Genomic DNA, 24,617 nt, shown 5'->3' with positions numbered 1-24,617 from the left:
AAAAAAAAAAAAAAAAAACCTCTGAAAACCTAGACATAAATCCAACAACTCTAAAACAAAAAATCAATGAAAAAATTGACAGGAGATCCGAATATACACTTTTCTAAATAAGATACAAGAATTGACAGTCACCACATGAAAACATGTACAGCATTATAAATCATTTTGGAAATGTAATCAAAAGAAAAGAAACACTTCCCACTTAGTAGATGACTTATACAGACCTACCCTGTTAATCAAAAATAGAGCTTTCCTATTTGGTGTGATTTGATATGTTTTTTGGGGGAATGATGAAATTTCTCTCCATATGTATTAGTGGTAATAAAAAATTGTGAAGTCATACCATATAATTTATATGCACTTACATGCTACTTTATACATTTTCAGCTTTACACATATCCCTTAATTTGAAAATTGGAAAGTCAAAGATAATAGGTAAAGCTGACAGAACATGAAGTAGCACCCTAGGCTTGTTATTTAATTACAAGGATACAATCAAAGAGTTAGGAGAGAAGAAGAGAGATTTCTGAGAAGAAACCTCAAATAATTAAAACCTCATTTAGTTATTTGACTTTAGTGGCATGCAGTTATGACTAAGGGCTAAACTTGATGCAGGAGGAGAAACTGCAACTTCAGCACAGTTGGCTTCATGAGCCAGTTTAGAATTGTACAAGAGAGGTGAGACTGTCTCCATTTAAAACTCACAACCCACTAGGGAGGTTGGACAGAGTGCTGCCCTGCTAGCATCTTGATTTCAGCCTAGTGAAACTGAGGTTGGACAGAAGTCCAGAACTGTGAGAGAATAAACCTCTATCATTTGAGACACCCAAACTTTGGTAATTTGTTATAGCAACTATAGAAATTAATACAAAGATTGATTTAACATACAGGGGAATTAACTACATATATGTGTGTAATTAGAATTCTCGCTACAGTTTTTAGAGTTGGGAAGTAAAATTACCATACTACCTGAGGGTCTAGATTCTAATTAGCCTGTGCCTGTATCTGTATTTCTCCCTTTTGGGACACTAGGGGGCTTTGGCACACACTCAAATGCTGGGAGCTGCTAAGAACGGACAGCGAGGCTTGGATAATCAGAAGTTTGAGAGACAGCTAGGAGCTTGAACTGGGCTAATTGATTAGGTTCATTTATATCAGATCGCTCAATCAAGATTGGGAGATCTATTTTACCTGCTATGTACAAACTAACACAGAGACTCAAGGAAAATTAATAAACATGCTTCAAACAAAAGATCAAGATAAATATCCAGAAATAGATGTTAATGAAACAAAAGTGAGTGATTTATCTTACTAAACATTCAAAATAATGATCATAAAGATTTTCAGCAAGGTCAAGAAGCATTTTGTGAGCAAAGTGAGAAGTTTAACAAGGAGATAAGCATTAATAAAAAGTATCAAACAAATCCCAGAGCTGAAGAATACAATAACTGGCCTGATAAAATCAGTAGAGGGGGTTCAGCAGCAGACTAAATCAAGTAAAAGCAAGGATCAGCAAAATTCAAGATAAGTCCATGGGATTAATTAAAATGAGTGGAGGGAAGGGGTAAATAAAAAAAGTGAAGGTACCATAGATTTATGTGACATGATCAAACCCTAAGCATTATACATTATGGGGGCTCCAGCAAAAGAAGAAAAGGGGCAGAAAGCTTAGTCAAAGAAATAATGGCTAAAATTTCCCCTAAACTGGGGAAAAGTTGGAGATGTTATTTTTAACTTAGTCTTCCATGTTTTCTAAATTTTGTACTTGATTTAGATTTAATCTCCAGAAAATTTTACAAAGCCTAATTACCACAAAAAAAAAAAAATTTCCAAGCAAGAATACTCTACCAGGTTGCCAAGCAGTATAGAAAAGTGTAATTAAACCAGTAGCTTATGCATTCCCTCCACCCCCAGAAAGCCTTCTAACTTCAGTGCATCAAACTTGTTATTTCAGTAACTTGCTTTGTAAAGTTAAAATACATTGTGATTATGTTTTTACAAGGATCTTGGGCTGTTTATAACATTTTTCTGCTACTTCATAATGAAGATCTGTTATCTAACAATGATTTTAGTAACTAAAACACTGTAATGTGCCACATTTATTAAAAATAGTAACTATACAAAGAACTGATGAACCCCAGCAGAAATAATCCCATCAAAAACGGGCAGAAGAGCTAAAAAGACACTTCTCCAAAGAGAAAAATGTTCAGCGTCACTTGTAATAAGAGAGATGCAAATTCAAGCTGCAAGGAGATACCACCTCTTAAAACAATTAGTGAGAATGGCACATCTTAAAACAACTAGTAACAACAAATGTTGGTGAGGATGTGGAGAAAAAGGAACTCCCCTGCACTGCTGATGGGAATGCAAACTAGTACAACCACTATGGAAAACTGAAGGTTTCTCAAACTGCTAAAAATGGAGCTTCCATATGACCCAGCAATCCCACTCCTAGATATCAACCCAAAAGACACAAAAAACACTGATTCAAAAAGACACTTGCACCCTACCATGTTTATTGCTGTTTTATATCCTATTTATTTCCTATTTATAATAAGAAAGACATGGGATCAACCCAAATGCCTAAAAGTAGGTGACTGGATTAAAAAGATGTGGTACATATACACAATGGAATATTACTCAGCGATCAGAAAGATAAAACTCATGCCTTTTGTAGCAACATAGATGGAGCTGGAAGGGATCGTTCTTAGTGAAATAAGCCAGAAAGAAAAGGAAAAATACCGGATGGTTTCACTCATAGCAGGAGCATAAAGGACCAGGGAGAAAAATAATAATGAACAACTTATAACAGAGACATTATGTATGAAGTATTTTTAACTAGAAATCCTAAATCTAAAGACTTTTAAAATTAGAAGTGAGTCTATAAGTTATTTTGTCTCATCTATGTTCAGTTCAGTATGGGAAAATTTGTTGATAGAATGTGATAAGAATTATGTTCTTTTCTGAGCTGACTTAAGGTATTCAGGTTATTTTAACCTGAGATAAATTACGTGGTAGAGATATATGAAATATATGGAATAAATGTTAGAGGAGTTTATTCTGGGAAATTGTGGTTATGGGAAGGCTGTTTTTAACATGCATTTGTAAGTCACTGCTGCCTGCTTATACTTAGGGTGCTTAGGAAATAAGAGCATAAAAAGATGATTACAAGGAAAAGATAAAACCATGAATCTCATACAGATAAAATAAGTGTTTTGGATTTTGTTAAATTCACTCAGTGACATGACTAACATAAAATGTTTTCAAATGAACAAATTTATTTGGACTGATGAAATGTTGGAATAAATTATAATTAGAGAAAAACTTCTTTAATAGGGTGGGGAAGTAATTTGGACATAATTTACATGTTTGTTAGTCACCTGTATGTTACAGATTTCTAAAATAGCTTCCTTAGAATCAGTCTGCTAATGCAGTTTTCCAATGCAATACAAAAAATTTTTTCTTTAGAAGTGGTGGGAAATTGTGCGATACTTTCCATTGCTTTACCAGAGAATCATCTATATGTAATAGGATGGTTTAAAAATTTTTAGATTAGAGGAGTGAAGTTAGGTTGTAATTTAGATAAAACACTGGAGGTGGCAGTGTATAGATTTCATTTTACAGGGAGCAACATTCAGTGCATTGAAATTAGTTAGGCTGTGCAGTGGCAGTAAGATTGAGCAAAAGGGACAGTTGATAGATTGAGGAAGTAGAATACTTACGATTTATATTCTGATTAAATAAAGCAGATGAGGAAGTAAAAAGAAACAGGTGGTACCTGTCTTAAGCATTTGTAAGGACAATGGCTTATTTTACTGAAGAAGAGAGCATACAAGGAAAAGCACTATTTGTAGAAGAATAAAAGGTAAATTGGACACATATCTTTTGAAATAATGTGGGATACTAGGGTGCAGATGTTCATTGTGTAGCTAGAAATAATAAGTTTGGGACTCAGAAGAAAGATGTTGGGCTAAGATTTTAATCTGTAAACTGAAACTTACATAAAATAACTTTGAGCAGGGAGAACTTCACTATTAAGAGGAAGACAAACAGACACCCTAGAAAACATCTTAAATTCCATAACCCCCAAACAATTATGGTGTATGTTTTGAGAACATTATTATAATTTGGTGAGGTGTCATCTTACTGTTTATTGTTGCACCTGCTGAAGTTTTTATTTCATTTTTCATTGACTTTTGAAACTATTATTTATTCTTGATTTGTAGTCCAGAAAGAGGACTTTGAATCAAAAATTACAAATTTCAAGTATATACTTCCCCATTTTAGATTTCAGATTAGAAAGACTTAGCTGGAACTCTGCACTAGTGTGAAAAGCAAAATCTCCCAAAGGGACAAAGAATAGGAAAAAAGAACCTGTGATTAGGTCTCTTGCAATATGTTTTATTTATTGTGACTTTCTGTGATTACATCTCAGTTCTAAATGCACTTCAGACACATGAGGTTTGGGTAGGGATTGTTCTGATAATTTTATATTGTTATGTAAGTAAATTTGAGTAGATTCTGCTGTTAAGTAATTGAAACCTAATTTGTCTGAATTAATGCAGACAAATGCATAGAATCTTTTTTTTTTTCCCTTTGAGGGAATCTATTATAGCCATATTTTATCCCATTATTGGCTTGGAGTTAATTGTGAGATATAAACCCCTCTTTGTTACCATTATCACCACCATGTAAGTAGGAAGTACGATTTTGTGTTACTATAACTTAGAACGTTTTAAAAATTGTGTTTCTAAACTGTTTGGAGGTTCTTCAAACTGCTAAACATGGAGCTTCCCTACGACCCAGCAATCCCACTCCTAGGTATCTACCCAAAAGACACAACAACACTGATTGAAAAAGATACCTGCACCCCCATGTTTATTGCTGCTTTATTTACAATTGGAAAACATGGAAGCAGCCCAAATACCCAAAAGTAGATTACTGGATAAAAAAGATGTGGTACATATATACAATGGAGTATTACCAGGCAACCAAAAAAGAGAAACACATGTCTTTTGCAGCAACTTGGATGGAGCTGGAAAAGATCATGCTTAGTGAGATAAGCCAGAAAGAGAAAGAAAAATACCGGATGGTTCCACTCATAGTAGGAGTATAATGGACCAGGTGGAAAATAATGAACAACCATATACCAGAGACATTTTGTGGGGGTGGAGTGGGGAATGGGATCAAAAACAGGGTGGGGGGAGGGAAATGCATGGGATTATGGTGATGGCACACGGGTGACTTGGTGATGGGAAACCCGCAGGGATTACAATTGAGATGGAAAAAAATGTACAAAGTGATGTAAAAATAAACTTTTGTTAAAAAATAAGTAAAAAATGGAGTTGAATCAAAAAAAAATTGTGTTTCTATGGACATACCAGTTATAAACTATAAAATTCATTTAGAGAATGTTATGATTAGAATGTGTTTGGAGATATTTGTGAAACTGGCCTTTTTTTTATGTTTAGTAGTATTTGAAGTTTAAAACTCAGTGAAGCATTGAAAATCTTTTTTCTTTTCAGATCATCCAATTATGATGGGTTTTGAGCCCCTTGTTAACCAGAGATTGCTTCCACCTACTTTCCCTCGATATGCAAAAATAATTAAAAGGGAAGAAATGGTCAACTATTTTGCAAGATTAATAGATAGAATAAAAACTGTCTGTGAGGTGGTCAATTTAACAAATTTACATTGTATCCTGGTAAGTACAAATCTTTATTTTAGAATAAAACTTTGAGTTAATGATAGAATAGTTAATCACTTTTTAGAGACTGACTGTTCCAAGGGTAAATAATACTAGTCTGTTCACTGTGGTGACTGAACTTAGTGGTAGATGGGTGGATATACATAGATAGCTCTAGATATAGTTCCATTTGTCTTTTTGAGGTTTTTTTTTTTTTTAATAATACTATCCATTTTAGAGATTAAGTAAGTAAACTTTAGAGAAGTTAGATAATTCACCCAGTTTTACAAATGAGAGTTTAAACCTAAATTCAAAACCTATTGTAAAACTTAATGTGTGTGTAATTTTTCATACAAAAATTGGATCACAGTGCTTTCTAACCTTTTAAACTACTCGTCTGTATCGTGAACATCTTAATGTCAGCCAAAACATACTTCTACAGTATTTTAATAGCTACGTGGTACTTCAGTGTATGTATATACTACAGTTTTCTTTTTTTAGCCCATTTATACTGAATTATATTTAGGTCATTTTTAGTGTTTTACTGTTATAAATTCCAAGATGAACCCCTCTACATGTAAATCTTTTTGTCATGTCCTTCCTCATTAGCCTAAATTACTAAACAATAAAGTTGCTGGGCAAGAGAGTATGCATGTTTCTAAGTTAGCCTATTTTGGATTAGTCTTTTTTACTTGTTAGATATAGGAGAGCAGAATTTATGAACAAGTATTAAAACATTGAGACGTATAGATTTGTTAAGCTTATAACACTTACATATGGTTCATAGGAAGGTAGAAAATGTGCAAAGTAATACTGTTATATAGATTTGAACCCACTGTTTTGCTTAATTCCGAATAGCTGTACATTTGACTACTGTTCCCCTTCCATGCACAGAATTCCAGTCCCTGTATCTGTTCCTCTGTGAAGGTTTCCTTATTGGTTCTAGATTGCTTTTTTTAACCTGTGTTTGCTGAGATGAAAAATTATCTAGTTTACATTCCCAGAATTAAGCAACAGCCTCTGAAACATAGTTGAGATCCAGTAAAAATATGTGCATTCTGTTTGCTTTTTTGTAATAACGTTACTTTCCCCTTCTTGTAGTTCATTGTTGTTAAAGCCCAGCTTAAGTCAGTGAAACGTTATTGAAGATTTCACTGATGATGCCTTTTTTATTAAACCCTTTTGTCTTTGCTTCCCTTTTTTTGCCATTTTTTAAAAATTTATTTCATTTTTATTTATTTATTTTATTACAAAAGTTTATTTTTACATCATTTTGTCTTTGCTTCCTTTTTAATAGCTTGTCCCCTTCTGTAATAAGACTCATCAGAGAAGCAGAAAAGATCAGACATCATCCATTTCACTTTGCAATTCATTGTATTAAGGTTTAGAGAGCTTGTAATTAAATTCACTGATTGGTTAATAGTATAATCTGGATTTTTAAATAGATATTTTAACTCTTCTTCTGTATCTACTTTTCTGATCTTAACTGTTTCATGGACATATGTTGTAACTTTCATATGGACATAGCATTGGATTTAATTAGAAAAGGAGACGATTGGTGTGTATTGGAATAAGAAAGTATAATACAACATCTGGGATTTGATATTCTGGGAGAAGGTTATGGATACTGTTGTTGGTAGGGGTGGGGTGGAAGTAAATATGAAAAAATAAACACCATTTAAAGAAATGGCATAGGATCTAAGTTGGAAGGCATGATATATTTAGTATTCATAAAGGAAAATAGTCATGTTTCTGTACTCCGTGACTGTCTTTCTCGAAAATCTTTAAAATGTCTATACATTTTGACCCAGAAACTGGGGGAGAATGTTTAATAGTCAATTGACCGGAGAAACTTGGTGGATCTTGGCAGAATGGGTACTTAAACTGAGAAACAGCAGAACGGGTACTTAAACTGAGAAACTTTGCGAAAGTGTAGAAAGAAAAGCATACTAAAATTATAATGAAGAGGAGGAGCCAATAAAGGAGTTAAAATGAGTGGGTCATAAAAAGTTGTAAATAGAACTGAAAAGTACAAGGTGTGTCTCTACTCAAGCGTCTCCGTTGCATGGCTATTTAAAAAGAAGAAAAGTTAAGGGTCATGGATGATAACCAGAGGGTATAACAGTTCAAGGAGAAAGGAAAACCTTTTTAAAAATAGGTGTGACTTGAGCTGACATACTTTAATAACCCTGGAAATACTCCTTCCCTTACTACCCTTTCCCTCTTTGTGACCACACTTCCTTCTACACCTTTTCTCCCTTTTTTACCTTTCCCTCTCACACATTCCTTTTCTTATTTTAGGCATGCTAATGATAAAAAGACTCATAATTTTCCCAACACAGCAGTAACATTGCCTTTCTTGAATAGAGTTGGGTAGTACATACCTTGAATATTAGTTTCATCATTGATGGATGGTACTGTGCTCATGGGTCTTGAAGCTGTAATGGGGAAGGGGTGCTATAATTGTCTAAATTATTTCAACAGTAATAGTCATTTGGGCAAACCTCTTTTTTCCAGGAAAGAAAACTATAGCATACAGCAATGCCATAGGTGTTCTGAAGCACAGATACCTATCCTTATTTAGTGAGCCCAATCCAAATATTAAAATTCATGCATTTTTACTTAACTCTAAAATTTGGGACCCACCTGGTGGCACAACAGGTTAAAGCACAACACTGTGAAGCTGTCTGAAGCCACTGCAGCATGAGTTTGATCCCTGGTCAGGGAGGTGATCCAAATGGCATGGCAGACCTCTCCTGTCCCTCCCACTGCTCCCCTCAGCAGTGTGTTTCAGTAGATTGCCTGTTCTGCTCCCCACTTTGTCTCTGGTGAATCCTCTTACCCTTTTGCTCCTCCCTGTACTCCAGTTCTTGTGTGAATAAATAAATAAATCTTTTTAAAATTTTTTTTTTGGAAAATGCAAAAAATATGAAGGTGATCACTATAGTGTTAGATCTACAAATGTTAACATTTCCATGTATATTACTTTTTTCTTTTATTTGTATATAAACTCACGTACAGTGAGTTTTCTAGCATGTCCTTTGGCTTACCTAGAGTCAGAAACAGTATGAGTTCAGCTGGCCTGGTTACTTGGTATTTATGTGCAATAGGAAATCTCTCCCATTAGTTATAAATTGTTGATTCTATTATTTTCATGGTGTATGTATTTTACTAATTGATATTATTGATACATATTTATTCATTGACATAAATTTATTCTAAAATTATCCATTAATCCCATTGAATACAATTCAGTAAGCCCTATAGAAATGTTCTTAAGTATTTGTCATATCTTAACACAGGTAGTAAATTACACTCTGTGTGCAAATATTTTCAGTTTTTATTTAATCTATTAATGAGATAACTTTTTCTCTGTGTATCAGGATTTTTTCTGTGAATTTAGTGAACAATCACCTTGCGTTCTTTCAAGATCTTTATTACAAGTAAGTTTTCATTACTATCAGCGTACTTTCTTAAACACTAAATGATATATTGATTCACATTATTTTGATGGAATAAGGAGATGTTCCATAGTTAGTGTTACATTGTTTTAAATGAACTAGACTTAAAAGTGCTAGACATTCATCAATATCATAGGCCATAAAATAAACTTCAGTAATTTTAAAATAGTAGAAATTAATAAAGTATGCTCTTTGGCTACTATGAAGTTAAACTAATCAACAACAGGAACGTATCTGGAAAAATCTCCAGATATTTGGAAATTAATACTTGTCAAAAAAATCCATGGATCAAGGAAGAAGTCTTAATTGAGAATGAAAAAGAAAATATATCAAAATCCATAAGGTACAGTGAAATTAAGCAATGCCTAGAGAGAAATTGACATTTAAATGTTTATAAGAAAAATCTAAAATAAGCAATTTAAGATTGTGTTTTAGGAAACAAGGTGGATAAAGCAAATTAAACTCTAAGCAAGCAAAAGGAAAGGAATAACAAATGCAGAAATCTATAAAACGGAACAGATAAATGGTAGAGAAAATCAGCACAATCAGAAACAGGTTCTTTGAAAATGATAACAAAATTGATGCAGCTCTAACCTGACAGAACATGAAAAAAAGAAGATGGAGAAAAATTTTATCAGGAATGAGAAAGAAAATACCACAATAGGCCCTACACATTAAGATGATCATTTAAAAATATAAACAACTCTGTAAATAAACTCAAAAATTATAAAAGAGAAAAGACCAATTCCTTGAAGGACACTACCAAAATTCAAGAAGAAATATCCTCTGTTTAGTAATGAAATTGAATTCATAATTAAAAACTTTGCAACAGAGAAATCTCCAGGTCATTTCTGTCTTCCAGAAAATAGGACAGGGAAAACACTCAATATTTTTGTAATGTTAATTCTCCCCAGAACTGATCTACAAATTTAAAGCAGTCTCATTCAAAATTATAGCAGGGATTTGTGTAGATATCAACAAGCTTATTCTAAAATGTATACAAAAAGGCAGAGAAATTAAAACAACCAGAACAGTTTTGAAAATAAAGTTAGGAAACTTAACACTACCTAACTGCAAGACAAGTGTGGTATTGGTAAAATAATGAGCACATAGATCAGTGAAATCAAGGGCAAAATCAAGAAAACACTTATTCTTTAGTTATTTATATAGCCATTTTTATAGTCAATTCTTCATGAATTGACTAATCTGGTTAATTACTGTGTAATCAATTAGTTGTTGACAGTGCAGATAGATTAGTGGAGAAATGGTGTTCTTTTCAACAAATGGAGCTAGAACAGTTGGACATACAGAAACGGACTCAGAATACATTATAAATATAAATATAAAATCTTAAGCTATAAAACTTTTGGAAGAAAGATAAAAGTGTGACTTTGGGGAGGCAGAAAGTCTTAGATATTACTTCAAAAGTACAAATCATAAGAAATAGATAAATTGATCCAAAAACAAAAGGGACTGCAAATGAGAGAAAACATTTGTAAATCCTCTTTGACAAAGATTTGTATTTAAAACATAAAATCGTAAACATAACTGTAAAAACCACACCATTTTAAATGTAAAAATTGTTAAAGGGAGAAAATTTAGTGCAAGTTATTAATAACTTTAAACATTTTTTCCAATTTCAAAAAGTTTGTAGTATTCCTAAATGCACAGTCACACTGGACAGTTCATTTTGATTAATTCAGTTTTTCTACTTTTCACTTAGGGGACTTATTTTTTTCTCTGCACATTTTTTTTTTCTCCATCAGAATACACCTTAACCATAGGGATCAGTAATAATGCCTATTATGGAATCAGTGATTCATAAAGATTTCCCAGCATTTTTTTTATATTTTAATCTCTTGTATTTTGTGTTATTTATAAGAAGTATGTTCATGTCACTGGTGATTTAGTGTATGCACAATATGTCAAGATTGTGACAGTATCACTAATAAGTAGCATTTTTTTTAAAGACCACTTTCCTGGTGGATAACAAAAAGGTCTTTGGAACCCATCTCATGCAAGACATGGTCAAAGATGCGCTTCGATCTTTTGTCAGTCCTCCAGTTCTCTCCCCAAAGTAAGTATCCTAACATTTTATAGCATATGTTTTCTTAAAACCTCAAATTCTCTTTGTTCTTTTACTACCAAAGCATAAAAATTGTTGGAATTAAGTCACCATATAAAATAATAATAACCCTAATATTAATTGATTTGTACCACATTTTGTTTGAAATGATGTATGAGAACAGCAACTTACAGAAGTCATTTGTAATTCAGTAACTTGTATTGAACAGCACTGTATGAAACACACTGTCAGGCAAGATAAGTTCTCAATGATCTGAGTCTAAGTAGAAATAGAAAATGCAGAGAGTTGATATTTTAAACTTTGTTCTGGTAGAATTACTGCCCTACCCTGAAAACAGAAAGATCTAATGCAGAAAGTACGATCATTTGTGTTAGCATTTGAGACTTAAATAGAGCTTTACTAGCGGTGAGCAAAGTGTTGCCCCTTGTCATCTGAGCAATATTCACAGCATCTTCACCAGGAGTAAATTCCATCCCCAAAAACTACTTTCTAAGCTCATCTATAAGAAGCATTTCCTTACCCATTTAATTTTTATCATGAAATTCTAGCAATTCAGTTACACTTCAGATTCCATTTCTAATTTTAGTTCTTGTTACTTCTATCATTTCTGCAGTTACTGCCTCCATTGAAGTTTTGAATTTTCTCAGAGTTATCCATAAGGGTTGAAATCAACTTTTTCTAAATGCCAGTTATATTTTTACCTCCTTCCATGAATCATTAGTGTTTTAAAGGCATTCATAATGGTGAATCCTTTCAGGTTTTCAGTTGACTTTGCTCAGGTCCCTAAGATGAATCACCGTCTATGGTAGTTACAGCTTTGTAAAATGACTTTCTTAAATAATAAGACTTGAAAGTTGAAGTACTCCTTGATCCTGCAGGCTGGATGTTGTATTAGCAGACACACACATGAAAACATTCATCTCCTTGTACCTTTTCACCAGAACCTTTGGGTGACCACTGTTAGTGAGCAGTCATATTTTGAAAGGAATTTCTTTTTTCCCTGAACAAGAGAAAGTCTTTGGTGTCCTATGTGCAAAGGCAACTGACCTCTCTCCTCAGTGACAGAAAAATAAGTATCTTCCCATCTATTCAGACCCATCGTACATCTAGGACCAGGCAGGTGGCAGATCTTCCCAGAGTGTTGAAGAAGGCTTTGGTGAAAAAGTGTTGCTATCAATTAAGATATGGAACACCACAGGGAAACTACTCCATGATGCTAGATGAGGGGCCACAGGGTTTTATAAATGATGATTTTGCATACTATATAAGATGTGAATACATCTTAAAAAAAAATTAGGTTTTTGTACATTTTCTTTTTTTTTTTTTTAAGATTTATTTGTGCATACAGAACTGGGGCACAGGCTAGAGGCTCAGGAGCGGTGAGAGGCTTCACCAGAGACAGAGTGGGGAACAGAACAGGCAGATCTACGAAGTACACTGCTGAGGGGAGCAGCGGGCGGGTCAGGAGAGGTCTGCCACGCCATGTGGTCACCTCCGGGGCAGGCAGGAATCGAACTCATGCGGAAGCTGCTTTAGATTCTCAGTGCCGTGCTTTAACCCGCTGCGCCACCAGGGAGGGCCAGGTTTTTGTACATTTTCTTTGTAATAACTATTAAGAGCACAGACTGTATCATGAGACTATCAGTTAGAGGGAAATAAATAATAGTAACTATGGTCATGAAAAAGTAGAGCTTTGTGATTTTCTTTTTGTCATTAACTTGATATGCTATAGGATCCAGTACTAATTATCTAAATAAAGAATAAGAAGAGGGGCCTCCCTAGTGGCGCAAGGGATTAAATCTCAGCACTATGAAGCTATCTGCAGCCATCGCAGCATGAGCTCTATCCCCAGCCAAAGAGCTGTCCCACATGGTGCAGCAGACCTCTCCTGTCTTGCCCACAGCTCCCCTCAGCAGTGTATTTCAGTCAGCCTGCTCCACTTCCCACTTTGTCTCTGGTTAATCTCTCACCTCTTGCACCTCTGGCCTATATCCCAGTTTTTGTATGCATAAATTAGTAAATCTTTAAAAAAAGGAAATAGTGCACATTTGTTGTGATGACACAATAATAGTGAAATATTCCTTAATACAATGCCAGCAGACCTTTTCCATTTTCTACCTCCTTTTGTTCATTGGTACACCCATAATAACACCTGCTTTTTATAGGCCTAATATTAATAATTTGACCTTAATGACATGGATATTATCTTGCAGGTGCTGCCTTTATAATAATCACCAGGCTAAAGACTGTATTGACTCTTTTGTTACTCATTGTGTTCGGGTAAGAACAATTTGAATTACTGTGGTGGACATTTAAAAAATTGTGGAGTGTAACTTCTTTAGTAGCATTAATTTCTCCTACTTTTCCACCTAAAATTTCTTACTCATCTTGACTGATTAAATAAGCAGTTTCAGTCTCCACTTATACTGCTTGTTCATAACCAGAGCTTTTCTTGGTATGATGTTAGATACTGAGGCCCCTTTTGATGCTATCTCACTATAGCTCTTAGATGCCATACAACCTAATATTACAGTAAGTCATGATCCCCATCTGGGAAAATAGCAGTTACTCACTGTGTAGGTTTTTTTTTGAGTAAATGAATAAAACACTATTTTTGATCTTGTAAACAGAGGATATTTATAACATCCCCAGGTACTTCCCTTTGTACTACCTTGGTGAACAGGTTTCTAGTGAAATTAAAATTAATAAATCTTACAACGTATTAATAACAAATCATTCTTATTAATGATATAAACATTTCTCTTAACTCAGCTGTGTAACAACATGGGCCCTATTACTGATTATACCAGATTCCAAGTAGGAAGCATGGTATAGTAAAAGGAGAACCAATCAAAGACCAAATTTCATTTGGTTACTTTTCTGTAAACTTCCTTAATCTTTAAAAATGAAGAGTTAATACTGCCTGTGTAGCTAGTTATTTGGGTAATGAGACAATTATCTGTCAAAATATACGAATGTGGGCCCTCCCTGGTGATGCAGTGGGTTAAAGCATAGCACCAAAAAGCTAAAGCTACTTAAGCAAACGTTTTATCCCCATTCGCCCCAGAGGTGGCACGGCAGATCTCTGACCTGCCTGCTGCTCCCCTCAGCAGTATACTTCGTCAATTTGCCCTGTTCTGCTCCCCATCTGTCTCTGGTGAATCCTCTCACCACCCCTGTACGTCTGGCCTGTACCCCAGTTCTGTATGCACAAATAAATAAACCTTTAAAATATATATGTATATACATATATATACACATACATACACACACACACACATATATATGTGTAAAACACTGTTGTGCTTAAACAGTCTTATAGTTCAAACTTCTTAAGTGGGAATTCTGGTTTTTAGTTCCTCAAAAAGGAAACACCTATGTAAAAAATATACATAGACATTATTCTTATACACAGCATTTTTCCCCATTTAAAACTAGTGTGAAAACTTGGAATGTTACTTTCTTTAGTAGCAGGAAATTTTGTATTGATGGTTGAATAAGCTGTGTATGTATTGCAGCCATTCTGTAGTCTCATTCAGATCCATGGACATAACAGGGCTCGGCAGCGAGACAAGCTTGGTCATATTCTTGAGGAATTTGCTACCCTGCAAGATGAGGTAAGAGCCTGCAAGTTTCTCTCTATTCTGATTAAGTAATTTATATCCCTTGACCAAATTTTAAAAAACAACTCTTTGGAACTCTATTTTGAATTTAATTTTTCATTAAGATGAATTTGCTTTTAACTGAAATGTATTGTCTTTTCTATACAAAAGTTAATAAGAAGAAACACCATTATTCAAACTGAAAACATCTTACTTCTCAGTGTAAATTATAAAATATGTGTAGAACTCCCAGTTAGTTTTCTATGAAGTTAACATTATAATAATAATAATATTCTAAATCTGTAAGCAGAGGCAAATGTAGTAATAAAGCTCTAAAGTTCACTGCATGCCTATCCTATGAAGTATGACTTGTTGATTAAGGAATATTTAGGTAAAAACTTTCCATTATGACATGAGATGTTTGAATGTATATCTAACCACATATGTATTTGAAAGCACTTTTAGGTGACCAGATTTATATTTTTTGTTCATACGCTGTTTTTAGCTTTTTTTTTTTTTTCAATTTTCATTTTAAGAAGAAAGTCAATGTTATGACATTTCATTCTGATAGGCAGAGAAGGTTGATGCAACCCTTCACACTATGCTGTTGAAACAGGAACCACAAAGGCAACATTTGGCCTGTTTAGGTACCTGGGTCCTTTACCATAATCTTCGAATTATGATACAGTATCTTCTAAGTGGCTTTGAATTGGAACTCTACAGCATGCATGAGTACTACTATATCTATTGGTAAGAGAATAATTTTAGTTAAAATTGGCGGTGGGTGGTATAGAGAGTATCAGAGAGCATCTATAAAAATCTAATTTTAGGTTACTGCTTTATTTAGTATATATTAACTTTAATTATGGGGAAATTGAAATTTTCCCTAATTGAAAATTAGAACCTGATAGGTCATCTTGAACATCTTCAAGTGCTGTTAAACTATAGAAATATACTTTTTTACAGCCATTGAATACTTATTTTTACAGTTCTAATAAATGTGCCTCTAAAGTAAATGGACTATATTGCTATATTTTCATTAATATATTGTTACTGCATTTTGCTCAGATTTCAGTGATGCTAGGTACTAGCATGGAATGTGCTTAATTAATATTCCAAACGTGATCTGATTCATGACTGAGATTTTCATTGAGCAATCACCCTGATTTGTCTCAGGAGCTTTAAAGGACTTGATAAAGAGAGGATCCTTAGCAGAGTAGTTCTTCAATTTCTTGTTGATATGAGATAAATAATCCTAGTAAGAGGATGTTTGAGAGTACTTGAAGCATGGAAAAACTATCATAGATAGAAAATAAGAGAATTAAGAGCTAATCTTTTCCTTTTATTCAATTTTATTTTTTAAAATTTTAAATGTAGGTGTTTTGTTTTTTTTTACATCGTTGTTAGTTTTTGTGCTGTATATGATTTCTCCCCTCCAGTGTGTTCACCATAGTTCTAATATCACCAAAGCACCCATGACCATATTCCTTTGTGCTCTTCCCTTCATTGTTTTCACCCATTCCTCACTGCTTCCCCCACCAACTCCCCTCCTGGATGCCTCATATCCACGTTAGCTTTTAAGATTTGTCTTTGAAACTTTGGTTTTTCTATCTTCCATATATAAGGAAAAAATCAGGTATTTTCATTTTCTGATTTATTTCAATTAGCATCAACACTTCTAGCTCCATCTAGCACAAGTTTATCTGCTTTGATCATTGAGTAGTATTCCATTGGGTATATTCACACCACATCTTGATCTATTCATCTACTATATGAGCTAGCTATTTCCCTCCTAGAATCTATCCAGAAATACAAAAACAGTAATTTGAAAGGAAATCAACACCCCTATATTTATTGCAGCACTAACAGTAGCCAAGAATTTAAACTGAAACAGGTTAAATCTTTTTCCTTATTTCTAGCAAAGCATGATGTTATTTTAAATAATGACCTCATTGTTCAGCACAAACATTTAATATTACTAGATCTTGGTATAGTTCATCTCAACTCAAATTATTAAAAATACTGTATATTCTCTAGAGGCACCACTATGAATTGAAGAAAGTTAATCTTTTCTACTTTGTTGACCTTATTTTGTTCATATGAATTCATTATAGCTAAGCCTTAGCAAATAATGGCTTAGCTATGAAAATTTAATTTGAGCATCAATTACAGTAATATGAGAATAATAATCTTTAGTATATTCTTACATTCACATGATTTCATAGCTACTTGAGATACATTTTGTTACCAACTTGAGTGTTGAATTTGTTAAATGCTTTGTGGTTTTGAGATAGCTGTATGGAATCTTTTGTGTTACTTAAACATATTATATGCGGGCCCTCCCTGGTAGTGCAATGTGTTAGGATGCAGCACTGCAAGCTGGCTGCAGCAGCTTTAGTGTGAGTTTGATCCCGGGCCCCAGAAGTGACCCACGTGGCACAACAGACTTCTCCTCTCACCCTCTGCTCCCCTCAGCAGTGTATTTGGTCCATCTGCCTACTCTGCTCCCTACTCTGTCTTTGGTGAATCCTCTCACCGCCCCTGCTCTTTTGGTCTGTACCCCAGTTTTGTATGCAAAAATAAATCAATCTTAAAAAATAAAAAATGTGAGCTCATACTAATTGAGTTCTTAAAATATTTTTTATATGCTTTGGCACACAAAGAATTATTATGTAATTAAAGTAACTATTGTAAGTTTCAGATATGCATCATTGAGAATTAGTATGTGTGCATACTATATTAAGCTTACTGCTGAAAGTAACTCTGTCCTGCCCTACCATTGTCCTCTTTTTCTCTAGCTCAGCCCCTTTCTCTTTCCCTTCTGGCAGCCACTGATGGGTCTTGTATTCCAAAAGTTTGTTATGTTTCATTTAGTTCATCTGTTTGTTTTTCTCTATATTATGTATACAAAGTATACGTAGTATTTGTAGCATATGGTATTTATCTTTCTCAGACTTCACTAAGCATAAGTAATTGGAATTTTATTTCCATAAATAAATTATATTCAAAGACTTCATATAATAAGCAGATTCATTTCTTGGTAATGAAAGAAATTTTTTTCTGCTTATAATTACTCCAGTGACCTGTTTTCATGTTAATTTTAACAGATTTTTAGTTTTAAAATTATAGAATGGGATCCGACTTTTTTGCAGGGTCATCTTGTTTATGAGCATGATCTGTAACATATGTAAACAATAGAAAATAATGATTTGTAAACTTTAGCATTCATCATGTCTTAGAAGAGTACACAAGTTGCTACCCTGGGTCCCTAGAGTTCCTGGTTTAGTAGGTCTAGGGTACGACCACTCATTTAGGTGCTATTGCTGCTGAACCAAAAATCAAAATTTGAAAACCACTGGTACAGAATATTAGCAGTCTGGTTTCTTAGATATGGTTGGTCAGCTTAGCTTTTATATACAGTACCTGTCATACCACATGTGCTTTTTGACTATTTTTGTCTTGCTTTGAATCATTTTTTTGTATGTGTTTTAATATTTAACTTTTAGGAAATTTTTGGCAGTGTACATTATATATGCAAACTGAGTCATAATAAAATTTCTTGTAAATAAAAATTTCTTTTAAGTCATTTTTACTTGATATAGTAGTGGTTCATAATTTTACTTATTGAACATACATAAAGCATATATATGTTCATATTCTAAATTTGAGCTGTTTTTCTGGCTCAGAAGAATATAATTTTGGTTAATCTTATGAAAATTAGTACCTGATGGAGTAAACACTTTCACATTCCATTTATGGAATAAACTCAAGTAAATAATAAGCCTGAATGTTCTTAAATTTTTATAATGATTTTGCAAAATGCAATTTTCTTTTGTGTTTATTTTTTTTTATTTACAGGGAACTAAAATATTTAATTGGTTGAGTCAAAATGTGTCCCAACACAGTAATAACAATTTAATAAACAGTCCTTTGATCTACACATTTATTAGGAAATCTTTGAAAGATTTTAAAAGACATATACTACATGAAATAAAATAAATTTCAGTATTTCACAGCAGCATTTATAGCAACATGGGAGAAGTTAATCATTTGTAATGTTCATTTCTTATAAGATACGATGTTATCAACTATCTTATTGGATAATCTTTAAGACTTTTAAAGCATTGTTAAAAATACCTATTATTACTAATGCAAGTATTGATAAAGTTACTGCATTGAGACATCTGCCATTAATTAATATCTGTATCCTTGAAGGTATCTCTCTGAATTCCTTTATGCATGGTTGATGTCAACATTAAGTCGTGCGGATGGTTCTCAAATGGCAGAAGAAAGGATAATGGAAGAGCAGCAGAAAGGCCGTAGCAGTAAAAAAACAAAGAAAAAGAAGAAAGGTGTGTGGCTTATTTTTAAACTTAAATAACTTTGATATGCACTTTAATTTCTACATATAAATACATGGAGAGCTACCTGTGCATTATAATGGGTAAATTAGTTATTACATTTTAATGCTCACCCATCATCTCTTCAAAAAGTATAATGTAGAAATTGATATTAATGATAACAAGCCTGTTTTTGGCTCCTTTTTATTCCTTTACTGTTGTGTCAGATGCCTTAGAACAGAAGTAGCAGCCATATGAAGCACAAGAGGATAGGTTAAGGAAGAAGACAGAAGGGAAATCTTTGATCTCCTTTTAATAGAAGCCTGACAGCTCAGAAAGTAGATCTGGAATTGTTGTTACAGCCAGCACAGAAAGAGATTACAGGCATCACTAAAGGACCAGGGAGGGAAAGAAATGTTTCAGAGGGACTGCTCATCACTCCAAAGAGTAGAGATAATGCTACGTTGTTAAAAATACCACTTTTTAATTCCATAGGATTTCAACAACTTGGTGGGTTATTAAATGACTGTATTCATAGTCTGTAGGAACATAACCTATAGAAACTGAAATTTTAATTCGTAAACTATGTAGAAGAAGTAAACTATGTACTTTTTCTCTTGGAATAATACAAAAGAGGGAGCAACAGACTACGAGTGATTTTCTTTTTTAATTATAGTTCGCCCATTGAGCCGAGAGATCACAATGAGTCAAGCGTATCAGAACATGTGTGCTGGAATGTTTAAAGTAAGTTGTTGAAAATGATCTTTTTGCTTTTTGACTGTTGTATAGCTTATTTAACACAAATTCTTTTTTGTCACTCTTTCTGGGTTCTAATTTCACCTTTTTACTAATCTGCTTGAAAATTCCCCCTTTTCTCAATCTAGTTGATGATTTAATTTTTTCAGCAAATCTCAAACCCTTGTGTGGCATACTGCAGTCTGATTAATCAGGATAAGTTCCTTGAAGAGACAGGGTTTAGTTTATCTAATAGTACACTAGGGAGTGGGTGAGCTCCACAGTGAGTGGCTTAAGTAAAAGAAAACATTTTGAAGAGTTATGAGTACCCTCAGTTATACTAGGCAATTCAAAAAATGTGAGACAATTTGTATTAAAGTATACAAATAGAACATGCACTTCTGTTTGAAAAACAGGATGTATGCTTTTCTTATAAAAATTATATACTAGTTTTTTCTAAATCTTTTGCTTGAAGGAATCATGTGCAAGAGGTATGATTTCACTTGGAAAGATCATATAAAAATTGCAACTTGAAAATTTTTTTGTGTAAAAGTTGATACATGTCTGAGCAAAGAATAAGCAAAGTCAAATTTTCACTTCCCAGTTCTGATTTTTGAACCGTAAGTTGTTTTAGCTATGTGTAAATAGCCATTTCTTGTTTTCTATTCTGGTTAATAAGGATGTTTGTTTTATTATATCGATAGCAACTTTGTCCTCATTTTCATTTAGACCATGGTAGCATTTGACATGGATGGCAAAGTACGAAAACCCAAGTTTGAACTTGACAGTGAACAGGTTCGATATGAGCACAGATTTGCTCCATTCAACAGTGTGATGACACCACCACCAGTGCACTATCTGCAGTTTAAGGTGAATCTGTTCATTAAAATAATTATAAAATATTTAGTTCTAGACCTTCATAAGAGAGGTGGCATTGGTATCTAGTTATTTTGTTAAGGCAGTCAAATCAAGCTGTTACTAGTTTGGGGGGGTAAGGTCATAAAATAACAGTTTTAAATAGTAAGAAACTTACTTGATTTGTTTGAATTTACTAGTATTAACAGTTATTTAAGTATTAGAATAATTTGATTGCAATGCGAAGATTGAGAATTGAATATTAGGCAAGATAGAATGAATGGATAGTATAAAATCCTTTAGTTAGAAAAGAAACTAGAGCTTTTCATGTTAAACATGTTTTTGAATAGTTGTATTTACCCCTTTTAGGAGATGTCTGACCTCAATAAATATAGCCCTCCTCCTCAGTCTCCAGAACTGTATGTGGCAGCTAGTAAGCACTTCCAGCAAGCAAAAATGATACTGGAAAACATCCCAAACCCAGACCATGAGGTAAAATGGCAACCCAGGATTCTAGAGAAAAGCTTGGTAGATGTATGTATTTTAGTTCTGTAGGACTATAATTGTAAAAAGAAATTTTGTATTAATAAATAAAACCTGTTTCTGGCGAAGATTTCAAATGACATTACTAACCTCATTTCATCAGACTTAAAACTGTTTAATAATGAGGTGGTATCAATACTTCCTTAGTGTAAGTTTAGAAATGAATGCAAAGAGAAATTAAGACTTGGAACCATGAAGTAATTAGGGGGAATAGAAATATGATCCAGATGCATAGCTCAGAAATATTAACATTTAAACTTTTTTACTTTAATCTGTAGTTCATGTATATTAAAACATGATTACATAAATCTTAAATGTGAAAAAGGATCTGTCAGTTTGAAGATTTTATGATATTCTACAAAGCTAAAAACTTGCAAAAAAAATAGGTAGTCTTCATACTTTTATTATTTTCATAATTTGGTAGTGTATGCCTGGTTTTATTAGAATGCATTTATTCTGTTAATGAGTTACATGTCATACACAGACCATTTCAGGGAGTACATCTCAAGAATTACAGAATGGTAATTTAGTAGTATCAATCAAAAGTCACAATTATTTAGGACCAGCAATTCTGTTTCTTGTGATTTATTTTATAGATATATGTGTGCATGTGTAAAATGTGAGAAAACATTTTACATGTATATGAATATTCATTTCAGCAGGGCTTCTGACAGCAAAAAAACAAAAATCATTAGTGTCTATCATAGGGAACCTTTAAATTATACATCATACAGTAGAGTATCCAGCAGTTTTTCAAAGGGCAAGAAAGAGCTTATGTACTATAATGAACTGTCCTTCATGGTATAGGACGTTTTAATGGGCAAGTTACTAAACAACCCATATAGAATACTGTCGCTTCAGTCTCAGGGACTATGGGAGACTGTATGTGTTTGTAAGGGTTACTGATAATAACAATATTTACTTCTAGGGAGGGTACTAAGTGCTTTAGGAACAGGAATAAAAATACAATTTTTGCTTATGTCTTTTAAGTACTTTTATTTAACACATTATACACTGTGTACCTATAATATAAAAGCATCGTGACTATGAATTTTATATTTTGATAACTTGATGTTGCTCATTTCTTAGGTCAACAGAATTTTAAAGGTCGCCAAACCTAATTTTGTGGTTATGAAGTTATTGGCAGGAGGACACAAAAAGGAATCTAAGGCAAGTATATTACTATAAGTTATTTTTCATTGTTTTGTTTTCTGTTTTTTGAAAGAGATGGCACAGTACCCAAAAAAAAAAGCACTCAAAAAATATCATCAGGTTCAATATCAGAAAGAACTTGTCTTTTTTTGCTTTGAAACTTATATTTTGCTGACTTAAAATTTTTAAAACCTGGACCCTCCCTGGTGGCACAGTGGGTTAAAACACAGCACTAAGAAGCTAAAGCCACTTCAGCCTGAGTTGATCCCTGCCGCTCCAGAGGTGACCTAATGGCATGGCAGACCTCTCCTGACCCACCTGCTGCTCCCCTTAGCAGTGTACCTGTTCTACTCCCCACTCTGCCTGTTCTACCCCCCACTCTGTCTCTAGTGAAGCCTCTCGCCGCCCCTGCACCTCTGGCCTGTACCCCAGTTCTGAATGCATAGATAATGAATCTTTTTTTTTTTTTAAAGATTTATTTATTTGTTCATACAGAACTGGGGTACAGGCCAGAGGTTCAGGGGCGGCGAGAGGCTTCACCAGAGACAGAGTGGGGAGCAGAACAGGCAGATGAACGAAGTACACTGCTGAGGGGAGCAGCGGGCGGGGCAGGCGGGAATCGAACTCATGCGGAAGTGGCTTTCGTTTCTCAGTGTTGTGCTTTAACCCGCTGTGCCACCAGGGAGGGCCATAAGTAAATCTTTTTTAAAAAAAAAAATTTTTTTTTTAATCTGCCTAAATTACTGAATGACTTGAGATCAAAAAGAAAATGTGTAAAAACCAATTTATGCTTTAGAAAAGTTAGAAAAGCTTTAGAGGATGAACAGAGCATTTTTCATGGCTTGGGAAATGGAAAATTCTCTAAGTTTCCCTTGGCACAGTTGTATCATCAGTGCTATATCACCATTCACAGAAGTTCTGCATTGTGGAACTAAGGCATTTTTTATAGCATTTTCCTATTATATGTATCTCTGTTTACTCCCAATCCTGTTCTATAATTCATCTTCTTTATCTCCTGCCTTGTTTTACAAATGACTCACTTTATTGCTTAGTATTATCAGTGACCTCGAAATTAAAAAAGTTTGCTGAGCCATAACCTCCTTTCCTGTAATTTAAGCCCATTTTCCTTTTTAACTGTACTCTGAAGAAGGAAAACAACTGATAAGCATGTTTTCTAATGACTTTAATAAACCTAGAGATAAGCTGATTATTTTTCCCCTTCGGGTTCCTTCTTAACAATGATTTTTTTTATCATTAGGCCAGTTTTTCATCTCTCTTGTGCTCTAAATTAAAAAGTCCTTGTTTCCTGTCTGAATATTTGTAAACACATTAATTGACTTTAAGGTTTTCTTCACAGGTTCCTCCTGAATTTGACTTCTCTGCTCACAAATACTTTCCTGTTGTGAAACTTGTTTGAAAGAGACTGTGACCATAAATGGGTAGGCACTACTTTTAGATTCTACTCTTAGAGGATCCTCCCATGTCTTACCACATAACGTGAAGTGAAACGAATTTCGTGGATAACAGCCCATTATAAGGAATACTTTTAATTTGACAGCCTTACATGGCATGAATGAAAACTGCTGTTTTAAAGTGGTTTATTATGTTCTATGGATGAAACTGGTCTTACTGAAACATTGATGAACATTATATTGTTTTATTACAGATTTAATCATAAATCATTTTTTATGAATGAGTGAAAATAGTGTTTGTAAAGGTTAATAAATTTCTTGACAAAAGTGTACTACTGGAATGAGAAACAGTAACACTTTGTTGGTACATGTTACAAACTGAACGTGTTTATTCTTTAAAATTGAGTGGTTCACACAAATTATCCAAAGAGGTTTGAAATTACTCAAAAAGAGGTTTCAAATCAAAGAGTCTGCCAAAATTCTTGTATGGAATTTTGGCAAAATACATTTAAAAGGGTTTTTGTGAGGAGACTACATTAAGATTGTGATTCTATGTTATGACATCTTAATTTATATACTTGTAAAAATAGATGTTTTCAGAAAACATTTGTTACCTTTGGCACTTTTAGAAGATATTTGCTGATGACATTCAAAGGTAAGAATGTGTAGATTGTTAATATATAGGGCTAGGTTTAAATGTGGTGTGTTCCTTTTTGTTTACTAGATCATAGTCAGCTTAACATAT

At 33.7% G+C, this 24,617-nt stretch overlaps 1 protein-coding gene across 1 annotated transcript in view; it reads left to right on the top strand.

The window, feature by feature from the left end:
• Positions 1-24,250, top strand: part of NAA35 (N(alpha)-acetyltransferase 35, NatC auxiliary subunit) — a 59,758-nt gene extending 35,508 nt beyond the window's left edge. The window contains exons 12-23 of the mRNA XM_004677520.2: positions 5,526-5,704; positions 9,070-9,129; positions 11,118-11,224; positions 13,447-13,513; positions 14,752-14,850; positions 15,407-15,585; positions 19,051-19,187; positions 19,852-19,919; positions 20,640-20,780; positions 21,135-21,257; positions 22,398-22,478; positions 23,818-24,250. Coding sequence (XP_004677577.1) covers positions 5,526-5,704; positions 9,070-9,129; positions 11,118-11,224; positions 13,447-13,513; positions 14,752-14,850; positions 15,407-15,585; positions 19,051-19,187; positions 19,852-19,919; positions 20,640-20,780; positions 21,135-21,257; positions 22,398-22,478; positions 23,818-23,877 — 1,301 coding nt within the window. The 3' untranslated portion in view covers positions 23,878-24,250. The remainder of the gene's footprint in view (positions 1-5,525; positions 5,705-9,069; positions 9,130-11,117; positions 11,225-13,446; positions 13,514-14,751; positions 14,851-15,406; positions 15,586-19,050; positions 19,188-19,851; positions 19,920-20,639; positions 20,781-21,134; positions 21,258-22,397; positions 22,479-23,817) is intronic.
• The last annotated feature ends 367 nt before the right edge of the window (positions 24,251-24,617 follow it).

Source organism: Condylura cristata, unplaced genomic scaffold (genome assembly GCF_000260355.1).
Source record: "Condylura cristata isolate star-nosed mole 26May11 unplaced genomic scaffold, ConCri1.0 scaffold00006, whole genome shotgun sequence".
Lineage (NCBI taxonomy): Eukaryota > Metazoa > Chordata > Mammalia > Eulipotyphla > Talpidae > Condylura > Condylura cristata.
The sequence above is the reverse complement of the archived record's forward strand: the minus strand, read 5'-3'. Positions and strand labels throughout refer to the sequence as shown.